The sequence below is a fragment of the Tachypleus tridentatus genome, chromosome 2 (genome assembly GCF_004210375.1).
Source record: "Tachypleus tridentatus isolate NWPU-2018 chromosome 2, ASM421037v1, whole genome shotgun sequence".
Taxonomy (NCBI): domain Eukaryota; kingdom Metazoa; phylum Arthropoda; class Merostomata; order Xiphosura; family Limulidae; genus Tachypleus; species Tachypleus tridentatus.
Window position 1 is genome coordinate 77,682,038 of NC_134826.1, and position 25,424 is coordinate 77,707,461.

A 25,424-nucleotide genomic window follows, 5' to 3' on the forward strand; every position below is an offset into this window, starting at 1 on the left:
GATCTTTCAGATTAAGGTAAAGATTCTGAATTGGATGTGTTTGTGGATCATTCTAGCAGCGACTTTGTTTGACCTACGAAAAATGTAAAGTTGTTGTGCTCTTAACTGACTCTATATCAAAAAGTGGTGATGATTCTTCAAATGTTCATGATAGTGATTTTTTTTCCTGCTGTGATAATGGTAATTGTTAGAAATAAATATTCCACCAACTTTAGAAATGTTTGAAGGAAATACAGGAATCACTATAACTCTATCTGAACCCAAAAGTATTGAGATCATGACAAGTCGTATCCTAACAATTAATACAACTTTCTTTCAAAACAATCAATCTGATACTTTGAAGGTAATTTAATTGTATACTTTAAGTTGCAAACTGAATGTTAAACTTTATAGGAGGATCATTAAATAGTTTATTTAAATATTATCTATCTTCATAAAGTGTAATTACCATCTTGTTATTTAAAAGTATTGTTATTAAATATTTCACCAGCATTGTTTCTGATACCCACATTGATGTAGGTTTTAACACTGAACAACAATTTCTATTACTTACATGGGCACAAGTTTGAAATTTTGTTTTAAAGTCTTCTGACTTCTCAGTATTTTTAGAATCTAAGAAATCACTCTGTGTTTGACTAAATATATGTAACACCTCCTAAGGACTATGACCAGCATGTCTTTCTTTTATATATCAGTATATATGGTAATATTAGATATTGTGATGAAATGGCAGCCATAAAAATTACCCAATTATAATTATCTTTAAAATATCTGAATATTGACAATTTCAAAATATTGGCTGAGCAAAACTAAAGCTTATACTTTTAAAGTTGCCTAATTTGCTATTTACTTGTTTATGGAGTGAATCAAAATTTCTCTATATCAGTGCATCTCCATACAAGGCAAAACTGCATAAACTGAGTTATTTAAAATTAAACAAAAAATTATCCATACTCTGACTGTGACTAATGTAGTTACAGTAATTGGCAAAAGTAGTGATAAAGTTTTTAAAATTTAAGTGACTCAGAATATATAGTTTTGATTTTCTTGTTTAAATATATTTTGTAGAATTAAATTTTCTGTATTACTGTAGCTAGCTAGAATATATATATATTGATGTTCTTACATATATTTCTAAAATTAAAAAATAATTTCTGTTTAACTGGATCTAAGATAAGTTTAATCATCCTGCAATGTGTTTACCGTGATTTTTATACCATACTATACACTCATAGGTGTCTAGTCAGAAGTGATGCTGGTATTTACAAAGTGGATAAAGCACATAAGAAACATCATATTACTTACAGTAAATTAAAAGCTACAACTGATAGGCATTGTTGATCAACAATTGATAGGATGCATGAATGTTATTCAAGGTCAAACGTTACTTGAAAGCTTTGCTAGAAGATATATCAAACCAATTATTTATCCTAAGGAAAAATTTATTTTTGTAGTTCATCTGTTACATATTGTTTGAAATTTAAAACCAAAACTGAAACAACCATGTAATATTCAGGTTTCAAAAATAGAAGACCTATTATTAAAGGAACATGTAAAGTTTGTGATGCAAAACAATCTCAGCTTGAAAAAAGGAAAAAATATACTATGACTCTGAAAGTGGTTTCAATGATGTACAAGCACTTACAGTAAAATATCAGTTACCTCAAAAAGAAATAATAAAATTTTTCATCAACAAGATGAATATGCAAAACACAAATCAATTAGGCATAAATTTAAAAGAAGAGTTTTTATAACAAACTAATAATCAGTAGCAATCAATGAGACAATTTAAATCTTAAAATAATAATCCAAATTATATCTTAAGAGCTGTAGATATGTTTAGTAAGTATGCTTCAGCTGTTTCATTCAAAGTTAAAATGAGAAAAGAAATATTGAAAACATTTAAAATCATTTTTAAGATAAAAGACAAAATCAAAGTAATAAAGGAACAGCATTCATTAATAATCAAACTCAGAAATTATTAATGAACATAATGTTCACTGGTTTACAACTGCAAGCAACATTAAAGCTTGGATTGTTATATTTCACTGCTTATAATATGAGGAAGTGGATTGATGCTTTAGATATGTTAATAAAAATTATAATCGTTCATATTATAGATCAATTGTGATGACACAAGTTGAAGGAAGTAAAAATGAAAATAAAGTACTGTTCTTGCATGAATACAATGCACAATTTTTATCCTCTAAATACCTCCTGAAAAAATCGACTGTGCATTATAGTTATACATATTCTGTTTAGTTAGGTATTGTACTAAAAGCTCTTGGCAGATATCATAAATTTGTTACATACTGACATTTAATTAACTTCTAAATTGCAATTAAAATTTCCAACTATTTAAAATCGTAATACTTAATGTGCATAACATTATAAATTGGAGACTCATCTGAGATAAACTGTAATACATAACAAAATGTCTACAGTTATGATAAGGAATGTAATATTTATCTGTTAAGTATAATTGAAAATGAGTGGTATGTTAACCTTTCAGACATAAAAATAAAACTAATGTAGTTTATTATTGTACCTAGAATAACTAAATGACAAAGCATGCAAGAAAAATATATCTCTGTGATATACGTCTGCAGGGTTTTTTTTACTTTGAAAACAGAGTGCAGAAACATGAAGTAGACTAAAGCAAAAGAAGCTATCAAGATTATAATAGTTTTTGAAGATTTTCTCAAAAAATTTCAAAATGTTAATAATTCACTTAGGTATCCTTTTGTTATATATGCTAATTTCAAATGTTTAAGTAGAAATATTGATACCTGTTATTTAAATCACTTTCAGAATCTTACAGATGTTTATCAAAAATATAAACCTACAAGTTTTTATTATCTGAGGTATATTCATGGACATTATAAAGATCCCATAGTTCAGATATGATATCTATTTCACTAAAAGGTTTTCTTGACTTACCTTGCTCCCTGCTGGCACAAACTTTCACTCACCACTATCCTTGATACTCCCACTTATCCTTACATTTATTAATGTAAGATATCTGCATACTACTGTGTAAGTAATTATATAGCAACCCTCCACCAGTAAGAATGCAACACTATTCCAGTTGTAACTAGCTTCCTCTCTAATCTTCAAGCCCTTAAGCACTTCTTGACTGACAGCCTCTCAGATGAAACATGCTTTCAGAGTGCCTTTTTTCACTTAATTGCCAAAATTTTATAGTTCAAGTTTTTAGTCAATGATATTTTTTCTCACACATGATTTCCTTCAAAATTTGTATAGTTTGATATTTCTCTTTGTAGTTCAACTTTTTTTTTCTTGTTAACTCCACTATTCATGTATGCACAATTTCAAATGGTTTCTACCTCAGCAGCTGTGACTACTGCAGCTGATTTGTCTCTAACTTCAAAGGCTAGGTTGCTGAAAGTTAGCTACATTTTTGCTGACTTCTAACTGCATGATGACCATATTTTTATACCTTATAATGCTTAGCATATGCATGACAGTGATAATTTGAGCTGTTTAGTTCCTCCTACCAATGACTTACATTGATGTGTCATTTTGGGTGAGGTTTCCTGATCTCCTTTTCCCTTTGATAGACCTGTTGCATCAGATATAATTTGTGTTATAATTCTCTCCCATTTCTTTCATTCTGTTCCTGCACCACTCAGGTTATTGGGGTTTTGGGGGCTAATTTAGTTTGGGGGAACATATACATTGACCCCAACATGTGCTTTAGATAACCATGCTGTGGCATGTCATCACTCTGACTTCCCTCTATAGGCTTGCAGAGTTTTGTACTGGATGTTAAGTTCACTTGGCCTTTCTTTTCTCCCACACTATCTTTCTTATTCTCAGTCCTCCCCATGGTTGGTTCTGGCCTACCAGATATTTGCAGTTCATCTTGGTCCTTCAGATGTCATTTTTGGGGCAGTTGGTAGCCTTGATGGCTTTATTTGATTCAAGTGTAGTGGGTGCTGGGCTCAGGCTTATTGTTCTCTCTATGTACTCCAACTATTTGGATTCAGGGTTCAATTCTACACAGTGGAGGTGGCAGTTGGCCCATTTTGTTTTTGGTAATTGCATTTGGCCTGGATATTTATATAATTTCTCTTTTCCCTGGATTTCTTTTTCCTGACTATTTAGGATTTGCTTTGCAAGGGTGCACTTATACCGAGAGATCTCTGTGCCTGTAGTTCTTATTCTCATCTGTTTGTTATTTGTTGTCCCCTTGAAGTTCAGGGATTGTTGTTATATATTGCTCTGTAAATTTTGTACCATTTATTAGTCTTTTCACATTTCCCTTTGGGATCGTACTTATCCCATCACTGAGTTTTCTCTGGAGAACAAAGATGTTGTGTCAGATGCATTCCTCCTCATTAACTTTTCTCCTATATTCTGCTTTCCTTATTGTCCATAGGGGTTGTTGTGTATTTTCAATCTGGACTCCTTTGGATTTTTCCTCAGATCATTACAATTCAGATGGCTTATGTCCTTACCCAACTTGTTCTCTTCCTGGTACTGTTGTTTCCACTCTGGCATAGATGTCTGGCTTCCCCACAAGCCAATCCTGCCAATTATTTCTTCTAAGAGTAAAGGTTCAATTGATCAGTTGGTAAGGGTGAAAATAGATTTTTCTTTGCCCCCATGCCATGCATTGTTCATATTGGGAGGTGTTGTTTTATTTCCTATTCAGTTAGGCTCAGTCCTCTCAATTAGGGCAATTCTAGGTAAGTGTAGATATCACATCGTGCACGAGATTCTCGTTTGTGTATGTGGGCTTCTCAGAAAGCTCTCATCCCTCTTGGTCAAATTCTCATTTGTTCTCTTATGCGAGTTTAGAGGAGCCTCGTTTGGGTTCCCTTGGATGTCCCTTTCCTCCTTTCAGAATGACTTTACCTGGATTGCCATATCAAGTCAACACTTTTTGGGGTGTTCCTCCTTGATGTCTGTAATTTTATTTTTTACAGGTACTCCCCTTTACAGTTTGAGTTGATTTTATGGTTACTTGCATTTCCATCCCTGTGGGCTTATAGCTTATAGTTCATTGAGCCCTAACTCACTTCCCTCTGGACCTGCAAGGGCATTCAATGGTAGCATCTTCTGATTACCTATGTCAAGCCTTATACATCTTTAAACAAGTAGATACTCAGTTATGCAGTTGGTGGTGTGGGCCATTGATTCATTTGTGTTGCACCACAGCTATCATACTTTTATGCTGGATTGTTAAATTCTGGGTGCCCTGTATCATTTATCGCTGCTCATTCAGGGCTCACTCCTGTTATGTAATATGCATTGATCTCTTCCATGGCCCCACAACGTAGATTCCTGTATGTGGTGAGGGGACCTCCTAGAGAAGGTTCTGTTTCTTCATTTTACCTCCTGTGGGATCTAAACATCCACACACATATTCGCTGTGCATAGTGACCCATAAAGGGGAGGAGAGGATCCTGGTGATCGACGGGTCTGACCCTTAAACACCATATTCTCCTTGAATTCATGTAGATTCTAAAGGTAAATGGACAATATAGTTCTGTTCCCCTCTCGATCTTACTCTCTGATGGCCATGAAGTAGCTGATATCAGGAACATTGCAGATACTCTTAGTAAAAGCTTTTGCCCGGTATCTAGAACTTCTTCTTCATCATCTGCCTTCCTAGCCATCAAGACTTGGGCAGAACAATCATCTCTTTACTTTCAAGCTGATCGTCTTTATGACAATTATTGCCCATTTACTCTGGTGGAACTCAAACTGGCCCTAGATTGGTCTGGCAGTACATTGGTCAAAGTTGATGGTATACACTATTAGATGCTGCATCATCTATCTCCTGCTTTCCTTGCCATTCTTCTGGTTGTTTTTAACCAGATCTTGCAGGAGAATATTTTTCCTGTTGCATGGTACCAGGCTATTGTTCTACCTTTCTCTAAGCCTGTGAAGGATCCCAAGGTTCCTTCAAACTACTGCCTAATTACTTTGATGAAGTGTCTCTGTAAAATCTTAGAGAGAATGGTTAATTCTTGTCTTATTCAGTTTCTCAAATCAAACAACCTCCTCTTGCTCACACAGTGTGGGTTTCAATGACAATGCTCCACCATGAACCACCTAATTTGATTTGAAATGTCAGTCAGAGCAGCCTTTCTCAAATGATAACATCCTGTATCAATATTCATTGACCTTGAAAAGGCTTATGATATTACGTGGAGGTATTGAATTTTACGAGAACTCCACTTATGAGTTATACAGCCATTTGCTCATTTTTATTAAAAATGTTTTAAGTAGAAAGCATTTACAAGTTTTTGTGGGTTAAACACTTTCACATTCTTTCCTACAGGAACTTGGAGTCCCTCAGGGCTGTGTTTTGAGTGTCACTTTTCAGTATAAAGATTAATGCTATCATTCTTAGTGTTGCAAATAGGCTCTATGTTGATGACTTCCACATCTCATGTCAGTCGTTGAACATGAAGTTTATTGAACGGTAGCTACAGATTGCCCTCAGTAAATGAATAAATGAAGTGGACCACAGCAAAACGTTTTAACTTCTCTCTTTCTAAAATAATTTGCATGCAAATTTGCCACCAACGGGGTATTTGTCCTGATCCTGAACTCTGTATTGGTGAAGTTGTGCTTCTCATGGTCCCTCACACAAAGTTTTTGGCTTGGGGTTTATCTTTGACTTTTACACCACACATTAACTAACAGTAAGTCAAATGTACAAGAACACTGAACATCCCCCATGTACTCTCTTCCACCACTTGAGAAGTAGATCAATGTTCTATGCTAAAGATATATTGTGCTTTTAATCGATCATAACTAGACTATGGGTCTCTGGTCTGGTTCTTCCAGGACCTTAGCCTTGAAGATGCTGGATCCCATTCATCATCAGGGACTTTGTCTCTGAACCAGGGCCTTCCACACTTCCCCAGTCCAGAGCTTGTACTCAGAGTCTCGTGAACCTCCTCAATTTGCAACTGCCTTTACTGTATGCTTCAAAACTTTGATCTGTACCACAGTATCCCACCTGGGGTTGTGTTTTCCTTCCTCATGGGTTATGCTTTTTCAGAACAGATGATCTGCTGTTGTTCCTTTTGGCCTTTATATACAGACACAGTTGGATGAATTGGGTCTGTCCTTGGATAATATTGCTGTATCCACTGGTCAGCCCATTCCACCATGGCATATTACAGTCCACTAATGTGACCTTTCTTTCAAGTCATCTGAGAAAAGTGGATACTCCTGATTGGAAGTATAATCTTTTATTTACTGAATATCTTTAGAACCATTCCTCCATTCCCATTTATACAGATTGTTCAAAAACAGGTGACTCTGTGGGGTCTGAAGTGATTTAGTGGTTGTGCACAGAATCCCCTCTACAGTTTCTGCAGTTACTACCGAACTATATGCCATTTCTCTTGCCCTAGATCACATAGAAGCTAAGCAGTACTCAAATTGTATTATTTATACTGACTTGCTTATCTCTCTACTGGCCCTGTAATTGCTTCATGTTAGTTCTCACCCTGTTCTCACCAATTTTAAAACTGACTGTCCCGTTTATCATTAACATCTACTTCTATCGAGTAGTCATCAGTGTTTTTTCTAATGTAATGTTTTTTGCATTTGAATAAAAACAGAGAGAGAAATACTTTGAAATGCTAATCTCATATGTGTAATCTAATAGGATTATTTGATAACAATATTATTACTTTTTTTCATCTTTAGCTTGAATTTCATTCAAATGTAGTCTTGAGAGGAAATATTCTTGCCACTTTCTATATATATGTATTTAACTGACAAAAGAACTTAATACTTGATTTATACATTTGTAGGCTGGAGATCTTTCAGTTATTTATGGAGTAGTGACAACTCTTGTGAACTTAACCAACAGTTATGAAAAACAAGAAATAATCCCAGAAATGATTGAATTAGCAAAGTTTGCTAAGCAGCATGTCCCAGAAGATCATTCCAAAGTAAGTAAGTCAAGATGATTAGGGAATGTCAAAATTATATTTTCTAAAAAATGAACTTACTGTAATATAACAACTATAAAAAGACAACAACTGTGATAACTGATAAAATTTGAGAAAAGATGTCTCATTTGATCTTATTCTATATATAGGTTTTTTTTACATGTACTGTACAAACTTTCAGATAAAATTTGGATTGGGAATTATTTATCTGTATACTTCATTAAATTTAATTTTTTTTACTTTTTACTTACCTGAACATTTGAAAATAAATGAAAAATATGTACTAAAAACAGAACTGGTTGTTTGTTTGTGTGTGTGTGTGTATATATATATTAGTTTGTTATAACCAAACACAAACCAAAATTAAAATAGAAATGATGCACTAATTTAAAGGATCCCAAGGTGCAACTATAATGTGAGATGTAAAATGTACTGTAGGTTTTGGAGGTGACTGATGAAGTAGGGCCCACATTGCAGTGGGGTACACCAAAAAATTTTCATTTTTGAGAAGTGTTGTGACAGTCTTTTCCAATACAAAATATTTGTACACTCTTATTATAAAGATGTGTTCTCATTCAGGATTTAGGATGTTAAGGATGGGGATATCCTTCTACTCATAGGAACTGGAAAACAAAGAAATATGGTTCAACATTAACCATTTAAATCATCTAGAAAGAGGGGTGCACTGAGTTGCACCCCAGTTATGGTAAACAAAATATTGCATAAATATAGCAGATGAGAACAGATGAGTCAGTGGCAAATACCATCTACACATCCCTAACAATAATGAACATCATAATAATAAAAAAAATCTCTTTACAAAATGAGACAGTTTGTGTGTGCACAAGCTGTTTCCATGAAATATTTGTTCATCCACTGCATATGTCAAGCAAAATGAGAACAAAACAGGTATTTATGCTATTCTTTATGAAGATGTGTCATTCAAATCACTAGATGCAGTACCTATGGCTCTCTGAGTGAGTGAACTATTCAAATAGACTCTGAAATCTGTTCTTCACTTACACTATTTATATTTTAGGATGCCTGCAGTGAAAAGTGATGTGCTTCAGACATGATAACTTTACAACAGAGCCTTTTACAATAGGTGCTTTGTTGCAGGGCTCTTATCAAGATGTGCAGTAATCAAATAAATCATGTCAAGGTGACACATACTGTACCCATGTGGTTAGGTTCAAAAAACATTTTGATATAATCTGCCCAACCTTTTTACACTTTATCTGATGTTGTAAATTAATGACCAGCCTAGTTAAACTGTAGATAACTCTGTCACATTCTCACTAACAGTGTGTTCTTTATAATTTTGTTTATAAAGATATGTAAAAATTAGTTTAGGCATTGAAAGTAAGTTCTCTTTTACTACTGCCTTAGTGGATTACACTGACTGTACTTGTATGTTCACAGTTTTTTAAGCTTTTAATAAATATGACATATTTTTTTGTGGATACCAAATAAAACAGAATTTTCAATTATGTTTTACTAAACCTTTGACAGCACATTGACTGTTCTCAATGCATTGTGATTTTTATGTTAAAATTAGTAATACTTTTCTTTATCTGAAAATTTTCTGATTTCATTTGTGTAATCTCTTGACTTCAATAAATATCAAATGGTTTTGTTTTTGTTTTGTTTTTTCTGAAAAAAATTATATTTCACTTGTTAGTTTCTCTACCCTTATCTTACATGGAGTCATCTGATATGGCTAACTCTGTAATCGTTATAAAACTTTAAAGGTTGAAAAATATAAATACTGTTCTATATTTTCATAGGAATAACCATGAACTTCCACAGTACTTTCCATGATATTTTTTATTTCAAGCCTGTTCACACTAGTGATTCTGCTCCTGCCATCAGACTATTTATTGTGATGCTGGCAATAGCCAATAAGCTCATGCTGCACAATTACTAGAACTTTCCCACAGATTTTATTCATAATCATGGCTCCAAGAACACAGTGGGAGAGGATGTATTAGTTTGTTTACAATACAGAGGTTGCAATGAAAATTGTCTAAAGCAATAAAAGTGCAAAAAATATTTATGATATAGCTCTATACAAAAGCTGATCCAGTAAACTTGATAGATTATTGGATATAAGTTATATCCCTAGGGTGGTCAGAATTTTGAGGTATAGGTGTTTGAAGTATGTTATGAGCTTATGAATATGTGTTTATATTATTACTATTTATTCATAATTGTTTAATTTTTAGTTATTTTTAATAAAACATAGAATAATAAATAAAAAGTATATTTAAAAACAGTGGGGTCTGTGATGTTACAAAACTTATTTGTACTTGCACATTATATCTTCTAAGCCTCATTTACTCTCTCAAGTTGAGGAGGTAAAACAAATTCATTTTTACAGATCTCAAAGATACATCTTAGAAAACCAGAAATTATAACATGACTATACTGTTACACATAAAACCACTGTAATTTACCTGGCTTTCTAACTAAGTTATATGTAGGTTAAGAAAATTTCATTTCTGTTCAGAGCAACTATTTTGTCAACATACTTCAAAGTTACTAGTCAAATTACAAGTTTCCCCTTCAAGCCATATTTATCTGATTTGGAATGTGTTGTTTATGTTGGTTATAAACATGTACTTAAGAAAAGTAGATGTGAGCAGACAAGTTTTAGAATAACGGAGTGGTAGGCAGGTTTGCAAATTATATTATCTTAGCAAATCTAGAAAGGTGAAGGTTTGTATTTTAAATTCTAACTTGTAAATGTCTAATTTGTTAATCACTGTAGACATTGTATGGTAGGTGCAATAAAATATAAACTGAACAGTAAGACAAAAACATTTGACATACAAGAAAGAACATATAGTAGCTTTTTTAACATTTGCTTTTGAATTATTTTTAATATTATTTAATATGTATCTGTTAAATAGGATGCCAAGGAATTTGTTGATAAACGTGTAAAGGTCCTTGTAGACTCGGGTATCACCAGTGCTTTAGTAGCTCTCTCGAAAACAGAGAGTAAAAGCAGCAGAGAGCTTATAGCCAGGTATATTGTTTTGATTTTGTAATTTCAAATACATAAAACAGACTAATTGTTCTGTGTTTATTCTCATGCAAGTTCTTTTTTTGTGTATACTTTTTTGTACAAGTTAAAATTATAGATGAGCAAATTAAGACAATAAATATATATATCCTTTTAGATTTTGTACATAACCAAGTCTCTAACAGACTTCAAGTAATTTATTCTTTATGAAGAATAAAAACAAAATTTTAAGTTTGAAGGATAATACTTGGTCACTAAACCCAAAAAATTTTCAAAACAGTTTATTTATTATTTACCATTTGAATTTCTCAACATTTAAAGAATTATGATATATTTTATCAGTTTTCTTTATATATAGAATATTAAAGTAATTTTATATTATTGAGTAAATTATAATTTAAAAAGTCTTTCTTATGTGTATAAAATTCTTTTCATCAGGGCCTGGCATGGCCAGGTGGTTAAGGCACTCAACTTGTAATCTGATAGTTGTGGGTTTGAATCCCTGTGACACCAAACATGCTTGCCCCTTTCACCCATGGGGGTGTTATAATGTGATAGTCAATTTCACTATTCTTTGGTAAAAGAGTAGCCCAAGAGTTGGCGGTGGGTGGTGATGACTAGCTGTCTTCCCTCTAGTCTTACACTGCAAAATTAGGGATGTCTCGCACAGATAGTCCACATGTTGCTATGTGCAAAATTCAAAACAAACAAACTTTTCATCAGTAGATGAAAATAAACATTTTGTTGTAATGTAACATAGGATTTTTATATTGTGTCTCTTCTCAATTTTTGAATAAATATTGACAGTAGTATCATTAATTTTAAATTCTATTATTTCATCAGGCATATTCAGTCTTGTTAACATAACTTTACTCTGCTGTTTGAGTTTTTTGTTTCCATTGTTAAGATTAGAGGCCCACTTCTTCAAGATGCTTTGTTCATTGTATCTTATAATATAAAAACTTTAACTACAAAATAATTATGGCATTGCACTGCAGAATGGCTAGAAATGTCTTATTAACAAAATGTGTAGGTGCTTAACATGCTACCCTTGGCTTACATCTTTGATGACACCATATGCAAATTGCTTTTGATAAACTGTGATTAACTCTTTGTATTATGGTTTTCAATAATCTTTGATACCATCTTTGTTCAGTAAAACAAACTGCTTTCCCTCCTTTCCAATATTTATATTTTAAGATAAAAGTCTTCTCCTGTAATTCAAAACATAGTAGGAAGTTAATTTCTTTTGTGATAAGACCGTGTTTTTTTACAGATACATGTATTGTTATTGTTTTATTAACATATAGTTTTGAACACCGTATTTTATTATTTCTGCTTGACAACAGAGTGTTCAATGCTATGTGTGAACAAAAAGAGCTGCGAGGAACTGTTGTTCAACAGGGTGGAGCGAAGGTAAATGTAACTTCATGTGCAAATTTGACATTCTACCATATATATAAATAAAATAATTTATGTTAGTAGTAGTAAAATAGAGAAATATTTATGAAAATTGTTAATACAAATATGGATTTCCAAAACAGGTCACATGCCATTAAATACATTTCTGACATTTTTATTAACTACACTGATTGACTGTGAAATCTAATACCTTTAGGACTGAACTTCATTGTGTGGTAGATAAAGTTTTGTTATTGTTAAGAACAAGGCTGATTGGATGAATCCTATCTAAAAATAATATTAGCATGAAAACTTTGAAATCCAATTTTCAAAGTAATTTCTATAGGTTATTGCTTAATGTAGTATTTTTGCTTCTTTGAAGTGTAAATTTTTCAGTACTGATAAAAAAATATATCTTTCAACCTTTCATAAAAAATTTTAATTTTTTTTGCAATAAAGACTTATAGAGGGAAACATACGACGATGCTATATACTTAGATTTCTGTAACATGAATATTAATGATAAAGTTATTTGTAAAAGAATTGTTGAAACTTATTTAAAGTGATGAAGTTTGATTTCTTTTAACACCTGTAGCTACTTGCACATTGTTTTTGTTTTTTTGTACTTACATATATTTTTTTATATTAGTACAGTGATATTGAATGTAAATAATAGTGTATGGCATTTTAACCCTTATGCTACAAGTTGGGGTAACATAATGAGTAATTTAATTACTTGTCTCTGACAACACTAAAGATTTGGCAAAATATAATGGGTGAAATTTCTCACTTTCCATGCAAAATACACAGAACTCACAGCAGTTTTTATTAATAAGACTTATTGCAGTGTTGACTGTATTCTTGTTCTGTGTTTTTGTGATTATGATTACTATAATATATGAAATCATGAACCCACAACTAATTTGTCACATAAATAGTGTAGAGAAATGTATTTCAAAAAGTGTTGCAATTCATACAGATTTGTTGGCAATTCTGTTGGCATCTAATTATTGTTTTTTTTATGATTGAACTATTAATTGTTTATATTTGAGTGACACAGAACTGTTAACACTGTGAACACAGGTAGGTTTTAAAATGTGTGTGCCACATTCCTGTATAAAGTTCAGTTCAACATGGTGTTTATGTTAAGAGTTATCAGTGTTTAGTTTTACTCTAACCTGCTGATTTTACAACAGTTCGTGTTGGAGTAGAGAAAATACAGATATGATATCTGGAATACTTAAAAACTTTTTATAAGCTTCTAAGACATAGATATTATTGAAATACAACTTGCACACTGTGTGATGGACAGAATCATTTTTGTTTCTGACATGAACATCTTTCCTTTCAACTTGTCTGAATCAGTCTGATCTTATTAATTTATGGGCAAATCTTGGGTTCAACTACTTTAACACCCAATTTTTTTGTGTACAATAGACTTGCACAGTTTACTAAAAGCTTTATGTTTTATGAAGATACAGTTAGAAAACTTGGGGTTATAGTCAAGATTATTTCCCCAATATAGGGTTGGTTCAAAGGACTGACCCTGTACAAATTCAGTTAAATTTTACTAGTGCACATCTGAATATAGAAAAGAAATGTTAATGTGGTACCAAGAATGAAAGACAGTTACAAAGTACTAAAATTGTCTTTAACATGTTTACTGCAGCTGGAACATATATTTCTTAGTAATTCCACCCTTTCACACTTTGACTGGGAGAAATGTTTTCCACTGACAACACTGTTTACACCTTTTTCTGCTAGGTCCAGGTTCATCATCTTGACTATCATCACAAGATAGAGAGCTAGCATTGTCATGTCTCATTGCCTCTTCATCATTACACATTTGAATACCACTTGACTCACTTTCACTATCTTCTGAAATATTTGAGTCAAGTTAATCAAGTATATGGATGACAAAGGGAAACATTTGTTCCAGTCTCTGTTTGAGGGGCTAGGAGCACTGGAAAATATAAATCCCAGCTGCAGTGAAAAGATTAAGTCTTAAATTTTATGGTGCTTGATTCTCTTGGAAGGAGTTACATCCTGTTGAATTGAGTAAAGCTTGTTGTTTTGTTATTGTAGATGCTTTTTCTATAATTAAAGTTGAACTTAAATCTGAGTTTAAACATAAAAGGATATGCGTTTTATTCTAGTTATTAGCTGTTATGTTCTCTTTAATACATTTGTACTTAAACCAGTGGGCTCGACATAGCCAGGTGGCTAACTCACTCGACTCATAATCTGAGGGTCACGGATTCAAATCCCCGTCACACCAAACATGCTCACCCTTTCAACCATGGAGGTGTTATAATATGATGGTCAATCCCACTATTCATTGGTAAAAGAGTAGCTCAAGAGTTGGCAGTGGGTGGTGATGATTAGCTGCCTTCCCTGTAGTCTTACACTGCTAAATTAGGGACAGCTTGTGCAGATAGCCCTCGTGTAGTTTTTGCGTAAATTCAAAAACAAATAAACTTAAACCAGTTCTGTGAGCTTACTGTTTTCCATATAATAATTAAGAAAAAAAAACTTTGAATACCTCTTACTGTATAATGTTAAGTGTTCAAATTGCATTTAACTCATTTAACGAGCTTGATATAATGCACACGAGTTCATGTACACATTTGCACACATTAAGTGTTTACACTATAAATTTTGATACAGTATGTTTCCCATTCACAAAATTTAGCAGATCTTTAGCAAAGATTACAAGTTTTCATTGCTCAAAAAATTTAGATTTTTTAAATGGAATATATTTAGTAAAGAGTTTGTGAAAACATCAAGTATGGTTGGTTACTAGTCTGAATGATAAGTGATTTCATGCTATGATTAAAAAACTATTCTTTGTCCCATAAATCTCAAATGTTCTTTATGTAATCTCTAAAACCTCCTAAATGCATTTCAAATGTTTGTTTTTAGTAAGACTTTATATTTTATGATATTTGCTGTGTACTATGTGGGGTCTTTCACCATTCTCGTAACTATCATGAAAAAGTTAGGAATTACATATAATTTTTTTTTGTGCTACGATGACTACATATTATAAAATGAAAATACAGATGTATAGTCTAAGTAGCTTAAGTCTCATAACACTGTATATTTATATGTATTTATTATTTTTATTATATTGACCTTCTTCTTGTGCCTCACTAACATTACGTAACTTGCATTGATGTGATGCACATGCACTCATAATACCATATCCAATAAAATAAAACTGATCCAGTCTAGGCTGTGTTTTAGTGGACTTGTATTTTGTATTATACAGTAACATATAAATTATTATGTAATATAGATTTGTATAATTATTACTATGTAGAAATTAGTTATTAAACTTATTTTTCTTAAAATACAGAACTAAAGCAAACAATTATCTCTTTTAGCTATGACCTTTGAAATTGGTTGCTGCTGGACATAGGTTACTAAAGTGGCCTATTAAAATTCCTCATGTGTAATTTTTTTTTTCAGTCTTATTTATGCAGTTGAATTACTAAAAAATCATACTGATACTATATAACTGCACTATAGTTTATTAAGCTTAATAACTCAGCTGTAATTAGGTATAAAAAAGTATGAAACTTTGAGCAGACTAAAGACACAACCTACCTCTTTGAAATCTTGGTTTAAAAGAACATGGTAGCTTTTTCACAGATTAAAATCGCTGAGAAAACCATTAGGGTGACATTCTGAGTTGTCACTTGGTTATTCATGTGTCATATACTATAATAAGAGTATATAAGGGACAGTTTCTAAAAAAGTGGAAGGAAGTGGGACCACTGTGTTTGATTTAGTACATAAGCCATATCTCAGCAAAATAAAAATATGTGGGTTTTTATTTTGTATAAAATTTTGAATGCAAGTCAACAAGTATGATGGCATTGCCTTTAATCCAAGACCCTTCATGAAAGGGTTAATTTTCTGTTTATTTATAAGCTTCAAAAGATATTTTACTGTGAGAGCTGATGTTTGTGAAGAAAATGTGTTCTTATGCAGTGACTGGAAATGTTTTCTAATTGAATATTTTTAGGTACTGTTGAATTTGGCACTTGAAGGAACAGATAAAGGTAAATTATTTGCTGCCCAAGCTTTAGCACGCATTGGAATTACAATAAACCCTGAAGTTGCTTTCCCTGGACAACGAGTAAGTTCTTTTTCTAAGCACTCCGACTCTTGTAAGATTTAGTTATATTATGAATGATTCTGCTTTCTTTTTTTTAATGTATACATTTTTGTAATGTTAAACATTTAAACTAAGAAATAATTTTGATATATAATCAAACAGTGTCTTTTTATAAATATTTCAGGTTTGGAGTCACCTTTGTTTTTTTTACCCATAGAAAGCTTTTTTCTTTATTTGCATTTTTGGTATGAGAATGTTCTCCTTTTCTTTTTTTTCATTTTACCTGAACAAAATTTAAATTTCTTTACTCATTCATTAAAAATTTGTAATTTCAAACTTTTAGCAAAATGTTTAATTTGTTATTACTAGCAGAAATGTGACATAAGGGAGGTTTTTATGCTAGTAATTACCACTTGTATTATCTATACCTCATTGAAAAAATTTAGAACAAGTGAATATTTTTTAAAATAGGATTTTTTTCTGGAAGTACTAGATTTGAAAAATGTTTGTATTGTGCTCTTTAGTGATATACAATTCATTGCATCAAAATGATTCTATGTACATGGCTCAAAAGTTTGTATCTTTTACTGATATAAACAGCAATGTTTTTATATATTAAAATTGTTATTTTTTGTTGAAAAACTATTTTTTAAAAGCTCCAGTTTCTCAGTACTACATTTAAAAATTACATCAGTAAAGATATAATAAAAACCTCAAGAACAATCCCAGTAAAAGTTGTGTTCTTGTTGGAAGGAGAGGGAGTACCTTTATCTAAAACTGTGTTCTATTTTAATGAACTGATTGTTATACGTACCACTGTTATTTTACTAATTGTCTAAATCTTGAATACCCAAAGTGTGAAGCTTTTTATTATATTTTGTTTGTAGTGCCATTCAATAAAAAATGTTTGTTACATACATAGCTACTGACACACTACATCCATTATAATAAGATTGGCTAAACAAGTCACATTTCAGAAAGTTATTTAACTTGTGTAGTTATGTGCTCAAATTAAGTGATTCTGAATTGTTGAGCCATCAGATTTAGTTATGCACTTTCAGCAAACAAGGACAACTGCCTTTAACTAACAAATCATCAACTACATGTGGGCTTTTATATTGTGCCAAATACTAAGGTGAGTTTTTAAAAAGATTGAGAAACTCTGTTTTGATTATTATGTGGACAGTGCTAAAATTTCCTTCAGTTCAGTCACAGATTTCTTATATACAGAATCTGAAATGAAATTTCTGTCATTTTATCTTTGACTTTTCGGAAATAGATTCATACATCAAAATGAATCCTAATATAGCTGATCATAACCTAGTATTTACCATGCGAGATTGTGAATTTAAGCTGTGGATGCATCATAAGATTGAAATACCATTATTCAATTGTAATATCCAAAAAGTTGACAGTGGGTGCTACTGGCTAGCTGTCTCCACTCAGTTAGCACAAAGAAACATTCTAATACTCTGCCAAAATGAACTTTTGTCTTTTTCAAAAGTGAAAAAATTTAGCATACAATACTCATATTTAGTTTAACAGAGAAACAATGAAAATTAGGAGTGTTACTTTGTAAGATATTTGAAAATGTTTTATAGGAAATGTTCAGAAACCATGGAAGCTATGGGGCTAGGGGTGTTACAGCTGTCCCACGTTTTGTATTTAGTATGATAGCATATCATTTGTAGTGGTATTATTGTTTTTCTTAAATATTGATAATTCAAATTTCACACAGTCATGACAACAATATGTTATCTTCTTCTAGTGGAGGTAATTTTGAGGCTGAATTAAAACCAGTTAAAACTGAGATATCCATTGCTAGTTGGACTTTGATGTCACTTAAATTAGATAACTGACCAATGCTATGAGAGAAAAAAGGGTACAAGGTGATGCCATCCACTAAGTAAAGAAAAATCAAGTTGATGTTTGAAATGCAGAAGCTTTTTTTGTATGAGTTTGTTCCAACTTTTGCAAAGAGAGAAACTTCTAGAATTCATTCACCATTTAGTTTTGAGTTGATTTTCTTGCAATATCAGAAGGTTTGAAGACTAAACATTGCTTAACTTGGCATGAGTGTTGTCTGTTGTTACATGATGGTATACACTTTTAGTTTATTATATGAATAAAGGTTTCTGTTTCTTTTACCAAAGGCTTTTATCCATCAAAAGCCTTCCACACAAAACTTAAACTCAAGTCTTGTAATTTTTCTGGTCGAATTCTGCTACTGTTCAATAATTCTATGTCAATAACTCATCTCCATGTATAAAAATGCTATTTCTCTCAAGCTTCTGCCTGTGAGATTTGCATGCCACTAATTTTAAACTGACTTTCACCAAATTTGAGAATAACTTGAACTCTACTAGAACGAGATGATTTCATCCTGTGACATCAGTCTTCCATCAGTGAAAGGATGACATAACTTCCATGCATTGTAACTCTTCCTTGTGCACTTGCAGTTAAGATAATTTTATTATTTTTGTCAACTTTACATTGAACATACATGCTCAACTTTTTCTTATAGGTTCAAATTGATGAGATTTGTATTCATTAATAAAGCTTTGGTTTTTCATTTTATGCTGGATTTTTTTACAAATATATTAATTCTTATCTTAAATTCTTATATGATGGTGACTTCTACAATTCCAATCAGAATTACAATGTTTCACAAAAATGCCTTATCTCCACTGTGGCTTCTGGAGGGTTGTTAATTATTGGAAATGGTTACAGCCTTTGCTCAGTATGTTGTGAATTACCTCATGGTTTCTGAGCCTCCTATTCTTATCCCTTCAGCTGATGTTATTTTTCTGTAGTCGTGACTTTTCTATTAATGGTATGAATATAAACTAATCTACTTTTAGTACTGCCATATCATTTAAGGAATTCTCTTAACCTTTTGATCCCTTTCTAGATATCATTCACAGGTATTGTTTTTTCTTTATCTTTTGCCTGTGTTCTTTATGCTGTTTCCTTTTATCAAACAACTCCTCACTCACATCCATATGCCTTATTCACCTCTAGTTCATGATTCATTTGTTCTATCTTGCAGACATTCTTTTTCTTTACTCTCTGGTTCCTCATTTTTGCATTTTTGTCTCCTTTCTCACTACCCTCCTTTTTTCTCTTTTCTACATCTACTTTGTGTCTAAGGCAAAGGTTCTGATACTGAGCTTTGAGTAACCCACTCATGACATTAATTGAGTTTGACTGAACTCCATTTATAACAATCCTTTGGTTTCCTTCTATCCAACCATTTTTCTGTCCAATGAGCTAATGTTTTCCCTACACCTTATAAGATTATTTTTTTTAAAGTTTTTGTGCTTGTATTACAGTTGCAAATAATATTGTCTTCAAGCAAAATGTAAGTCAAACATCCTATTTAGTCTTGGATATGTACATTAGGTAACAAAGGTTCAGTTAATACTGATTCAATTTAAAATAAAATAACAAGACCTGATATAAAGTTTAATACAAGTGAAAAATCTTTATTTAACACTAAACAAAGGCACAGTGTGTGTACATGTGCCTGCTTTATAATATCAACTGAAAGCAACATGTTGATGATTTTTATGTTTGAATTTTCTTTGATATACATGTCTATAGGTTATGCTGCACAACAAAGTGTTTGCTTCTTGAACACTGTTGGGTGTTCCTTATAGATTTTTGGCTGCTGATCATGAAAATCACATCTAAATTTTTCCATCACATACTGTTTTATTGAAATCTTCAGTTTTGCTACAATGGAAAAATGATATCAGGGCAACTGGAATCTGTCAATGCTTGCTGACTACTGTTGGACACTGCAACGTGATGCACCGTACATTGAATACAAACGAAAATCAGGAGCAAAACACTTTTAATTATGTTGAATTTAACAGTGTATTAGAAACATAAATGCAATTAAATACATTATTGCTGATAAACAGTTAACTGTCTATTTCTCAGAGTTCCTACATGATGAAGCAAAACCAAAACTATATTTTGCATACCCACCAGGTACCTGTCACAATAAGCAAAAACTTTTCAGGAAGCAAAACTTTTCAAAAAAGTTGTTGTGTAGTGTTATTTAATAAGGACAGAGTTGTAAAGAGAGAGGGAGAAGAGGATCTATGTGTAAAGTGTGAGTTACATCTTCTTGAAGTTGGGGATATTAAGGATAATAGCAAGCAGATTAAATTCATTTAGGTTTCTGTTAGTGGATATCAAGGATTAGATATGTAAGCCACTTGCCACAATTTTTTGTAAGTCCTGGAATAATAGACAAATGCCAACAGATTGGAAATTAGGTAATGTCACTCCTATCTTCAATGGAGGAAATAGAAGTTGTCTCAGTAATTATAGGCCTATTACAAGTACATCAGTTGGGGAAAAAGTTTTGGAAAGCCTAATAAAAGATACATTGTAAAGTCATTTAACAAAGTTTATAATTTTACTTGATAGTTATCATGATTTCACTTAGGGAAAATCTCTCCTTACAAATTATTTGGCATGCTTTGAAAATGTTGCTGTATACAAGGTCTGTTCAAAAAATACACGGACTGACGTCATAAAACAAAATGTACTTTATTTAGAAGTTACAGGTCTGGGACCCCTTCAAAGTACTCTCCTCCCCAACGCACACACTTATCCCAACGGTGTTTCCACTTGTTGAAACAGTCCTGGTACGCTTCTTTTGTGATGTCCTCCAGCTCCTTCGTCGCATTTGCCTTAATCTCGGGAATCGTCTCAAATCTTCTTCCTTTCAAGGGTCTTTTGAGTTTAAGGAACAAGAAAAAATCGCAAGGAGCAAGGTCAGGTGAGTAGGGGGATGGGGAAGAACAGTGATCGAGTGTTTGGCCAAAAACTCACGAGTTTTGAGGGCTGAATTTCGCAGCAACGAGGTGCATCTGCAATTTTTCGGTCAAAATCTCGTAACAAGATCCAACTGATATCCCACACTCTTCAGCAAGCTCCCTGACAGTCAGACGTCGATTTGCCCGCACCAGGGTGTTGATTTTGTCGACGTGTGGGTCGTCAGTTGACGTGGAAGGGCGTCCAGGATGCTCATCAACTTCAATGGACTGTCGACCATCCTTAAAACGTTCATGCAACTTGAAACATGCTGTATGCTTCATAGCAACATCACCGTAAGCCGTGTTAAGCATAGCAAAAGTTTCAGTTGCCGATTTTCCAAGTTTAACACAAAATTTCACAGCAAGTCGTTGCTCCTTCAGGTCATTCATTCTGAAATCCGCCAAACGAAAAAATCGCACTTCACTTAAAACCGCGTAGCTAATACACATATGAAGATATCTGCAATCGGGAAATGGCATCATAATCAGCTGATCTGTGCGAACTTAGTGACACCAAGCGGATTCCCCTGGAACCAACTGGAGCCGCGCAATTCAAACAGTCCGCGTATTTTTTGAACAGCCCTCATAAGTAAATGAAGGAAAAAGTGTAGATTTGGTATATGTGGATTTTCAAAAAGCATTTGATAAAGTGTGACATAAAAGGCTTGTAAAAAAACATTATAGGTGTGGGAGATAACTTAGCAAAAGAAGAGTAGCTGGATGGAAGAAAACATAAGGTTGTTGTAAATGGAGTTCAGTCAAATTAGATTAATGTTGCAAGTGGTGTATCTCAGGGCTTAGTCTCAGGACCATTTCTCTTTTTGAATTACATTAATGACACAGATATAAGAATGGTCAATAAACTACTTAAATTTGCTGATAATCTCAAGGTCTTGGGTTCTTCTGGCTGTCAGTGGGATGCAGCTGCATTACAAAAGGATTTAGATCATTCAGTGAGTTGGGCAAATAAATGGCAAATGGGTTTTAATTATGATAAATGCAGTATATTGCATGTGGGTTATCATAATTTGAATGTTAAGTGTACTTTGGATGGGAATAACCTTAACAGTTTCATGAAAAAAAAAGATCTTGGTATTATTGTTGATAAGTCTTGAAAGCTATCCAAGCAATTTTTCTGATGATATGACAAATAGGATATTAGGTTATATCTACAGAAATATTGAATTCAAGTTTAAAGAGTCATTGTTTAGATCACTGGTTAGGCCATATTTGGAGTATCGTGTTCAGTGTTGGGCTCCTTACCTTAAGAAAGACATTGAATTTTTTCAAAAGGGTTTAGAAGAGGGATACTAAAATGGTGCCTGTTATATGAGAATAGATTAAGATCCTTAAAATTATTTTCTCTTGGGAAAAAAATAAAGAGAAGATCTGATAGAACTGTGTAAGATTGCAAAGAGAATTTAAAATGTCATTGCATTAACATTTTTCATACTTAACAAAGAGAATTACAGAAATAGAGAATGCAAATATAGATTTAGGCAAGGTAGAGGGCATCTTCAATTAAGACAATTTTAATTTTCAAATATGTGGGTTAGCCAGTGGAATGGGTTGCCTTCAGAGATAGTACATGTGAGTTAGTTTAAAAGATAGCTTGTTAGATGTATTACATTAATGGCTGGTTTTAAATATTTTTACATTTATTTATTTAATACATTTACTTTGGCTTAGATGATTGAATAAACATGGATCAACAGGGCCCTTGTTGTCTCTGAGTACTATGTTTTATTATTTCTTATCATGCAAGAAACCTTGCATTCACCCAGAGTAACTTATGCTACCAAGATGGTTGGTCATTCTTATTGCTACCTGGGTTTTTTTCATTTCTAAATATCACCTGAACAACTGTTGAAGGACGGCCCGGCATGGCCAAGCTCGTTAAGGCGTGCGACTCGTAATCCGAAGGTCGCGGGTTCGCATCCCCATCGTGCCAAACATACTTGCCCTTTCAGCCGTGGGGGCATTATAATGTGACGGTCAATCCCACTATTAATTGGTAAAAGAATAGCCCAAGAGTTGGCGGTAGGTGGTGATGACTAGCTGCCTTCCCTCTAGTCTTACACTGCTAAATTAGGGACAGCTAGCACAGATAGCCCTCGAGTAGCTTTGTGCGAAATTCAAAAACAAACAAACAACTGTTGAAGGATGCTGTGTTGTAATGAGTAATATCTTTTCTAAACAATAAAATTTGTTATCCACTTCTAATAACAACAAATTGACAATGATACCTTAAAAAAAAAAAAAAAATTTGACACTTTCTTGATCACATGTTATGTGAAACTTACACATATAATGAACAAAGAATAAATTTGAAGGAAATAATACAATAAAAAAATTAGAAACACATGGTATATTAATATACCACTGTCTCACATAATTTAAATTTCACCTTAGCTTGTGAGTCAGGCCTGGCATGGCCAAGCATGTTAAGGCATGCGACTCGTAATCTGAAGGTCGCGGGTTCGCATCCCCATCGCACCAAACATGCTTGCCTTCCCAGCCGTGGGGGCGTTATAATGTGACGGTCAATCCCACTATTCGTTGGTAAAAGAATACCCCAAGAGTTGGTGGTGGGTGGTGATAACTAGCTGCCTTCCTTCTGTCTTACACTGCTAAATTAGGGATGGCTAGCACAGATAACCCTCGAGTAGCGCTGTGCGAAAAACAAACAAGCTTGTGAGTCAAATTTGCATTGTTTTAATTTCTCACAACTTATGCTTTTGTGCATTACAGATTATAACCATATTTTGTTATTTAATTACAGATGTAGTACTATATGTTAAGTAACTCAGTTGCATTTAATATATATAGGGTTTTTGAGTTCTCTATTTTAAATCACAATATAGCAGTGTACATCAGTTTAGGTGCATGATTAATATTATGGCAATTTGCGTAATATATTTCTGAATAAGATATAGCAGACAAATTGTTTAACAGTTATATTATTATCTATTTTTTACCAAAGGTAAAAGTGAAAATATAACCTGTGAGGTAGAAGTCTAATACATTCTTTAATTTGCTGTACCCTCTACTTTGGATTACAGTTTTGCTTGTTGAAGGCTCATTAGCACAACTTGAATCAACAAACCAAAGTTTTAAAGTTGAGCCTATTATAATGGTGACATTTCTGTAATATTCTGGGAATTTTTGAGTTAATATGAACATGTCACATAGCAACTTAATTTAATTTAGGCATGTGGAAAATATTATGACCAGGAATGGATACAAAAAGCTCACTGCAAAATATATTAAATACTAGTATCACTGCATGTATACACTAACTGACTAACCTCACATTTAATAGTTAACTGAAACAAATTAATGTTGCAAAATCAAGCTTTACCAATAAAGAAGTAGAAAAGTGCAGTTGAGGCAGTCAAACATTAGCAAATTCCTTTGTGAGCCAATTAAAATAATTTCATCAAATTAATTTATGGTATATTTACAAAATAAGTATCTGTGAAAAGACTGTGAGATTAACAGATATACAAAAGCTAGTGCATTGGTAACACTGCATTCCAGCAATGGCTTTTATGTCATGTGGATTAGCAACAAAAGTATAGCCTAATATTGTTGTTATTCTAATGTACTGAAAGAATGTGTCCAAAGACTTCCTTAAATACAGTTGGTAATTTTTTCAAAGATTGAGTCAAGCAAATAGATTTGTTCTACTGAGTTAAGACCTAGACTTTGTGGTAGCAATTCTATTCACTGGAAATTTCCTGAGTATTCATTCTTTCAGTACATTAGAATAACAAAAGTATAACCTAATATTGTTGTTATTCTAATGTACTGAAAGAATGAACACTCAGGAGATCTCCAGTGAATAGAATTGCTGCCACAAAGTTCAGGTCTTAACTCAGTAGAACAAATCTAGTATTTGCTTGACCCAATCTTTGAAAAAATTACCAACTGTATGTAAGGAAGTCTTTGGACACAGCTTAAAGAAATTGAGACCAAATTACACCAAAAACATAGAAAATACATAGACACAGTGCCACTAGGTCCCAAACTCTTATTAATGCCAAAGATGGCTACACTGAATATGAGCAATAGGTGAACTTAATTATATTATTAAT

General features: G+C 32.8%; 1 protein-coding gene across 3 annotated transcripts in view; it reads left to right on the top strand.

Moving 5' to 3' along the window:
• The window catches only part of unc-45 (unc-45 myosin chaperone), a 156,953-nt gene that overhangs the window by 115,382 nt on the left and 16,147 nt on the right, over window positions 1–25,424 (top strand). For all 3 annotated transcript variants that reach the window (XM_076488685.1, XM_076488684.1, XM_076488683.1), the window contains exons 14-17: window positions 7,806–7,946; window positions 10,859–10,974; window positions 12,321–12,387; window positions 16,403–16,516. In XM_076488685.1, coding sequence (XP_076344800.1) covers window positions 7,806–7,946; window positions 10,859–10,974; window positions 12,321–12,387; window positions 16,403–16,516 — 438 coding nt within the window. The remainder of the gene's footprint in view (window positions 1–7,805; window positions 7,947–10,858; window positions 10,975–12,320; window positions 12,388–16,402; window positions 16,517–25,424) is intronic.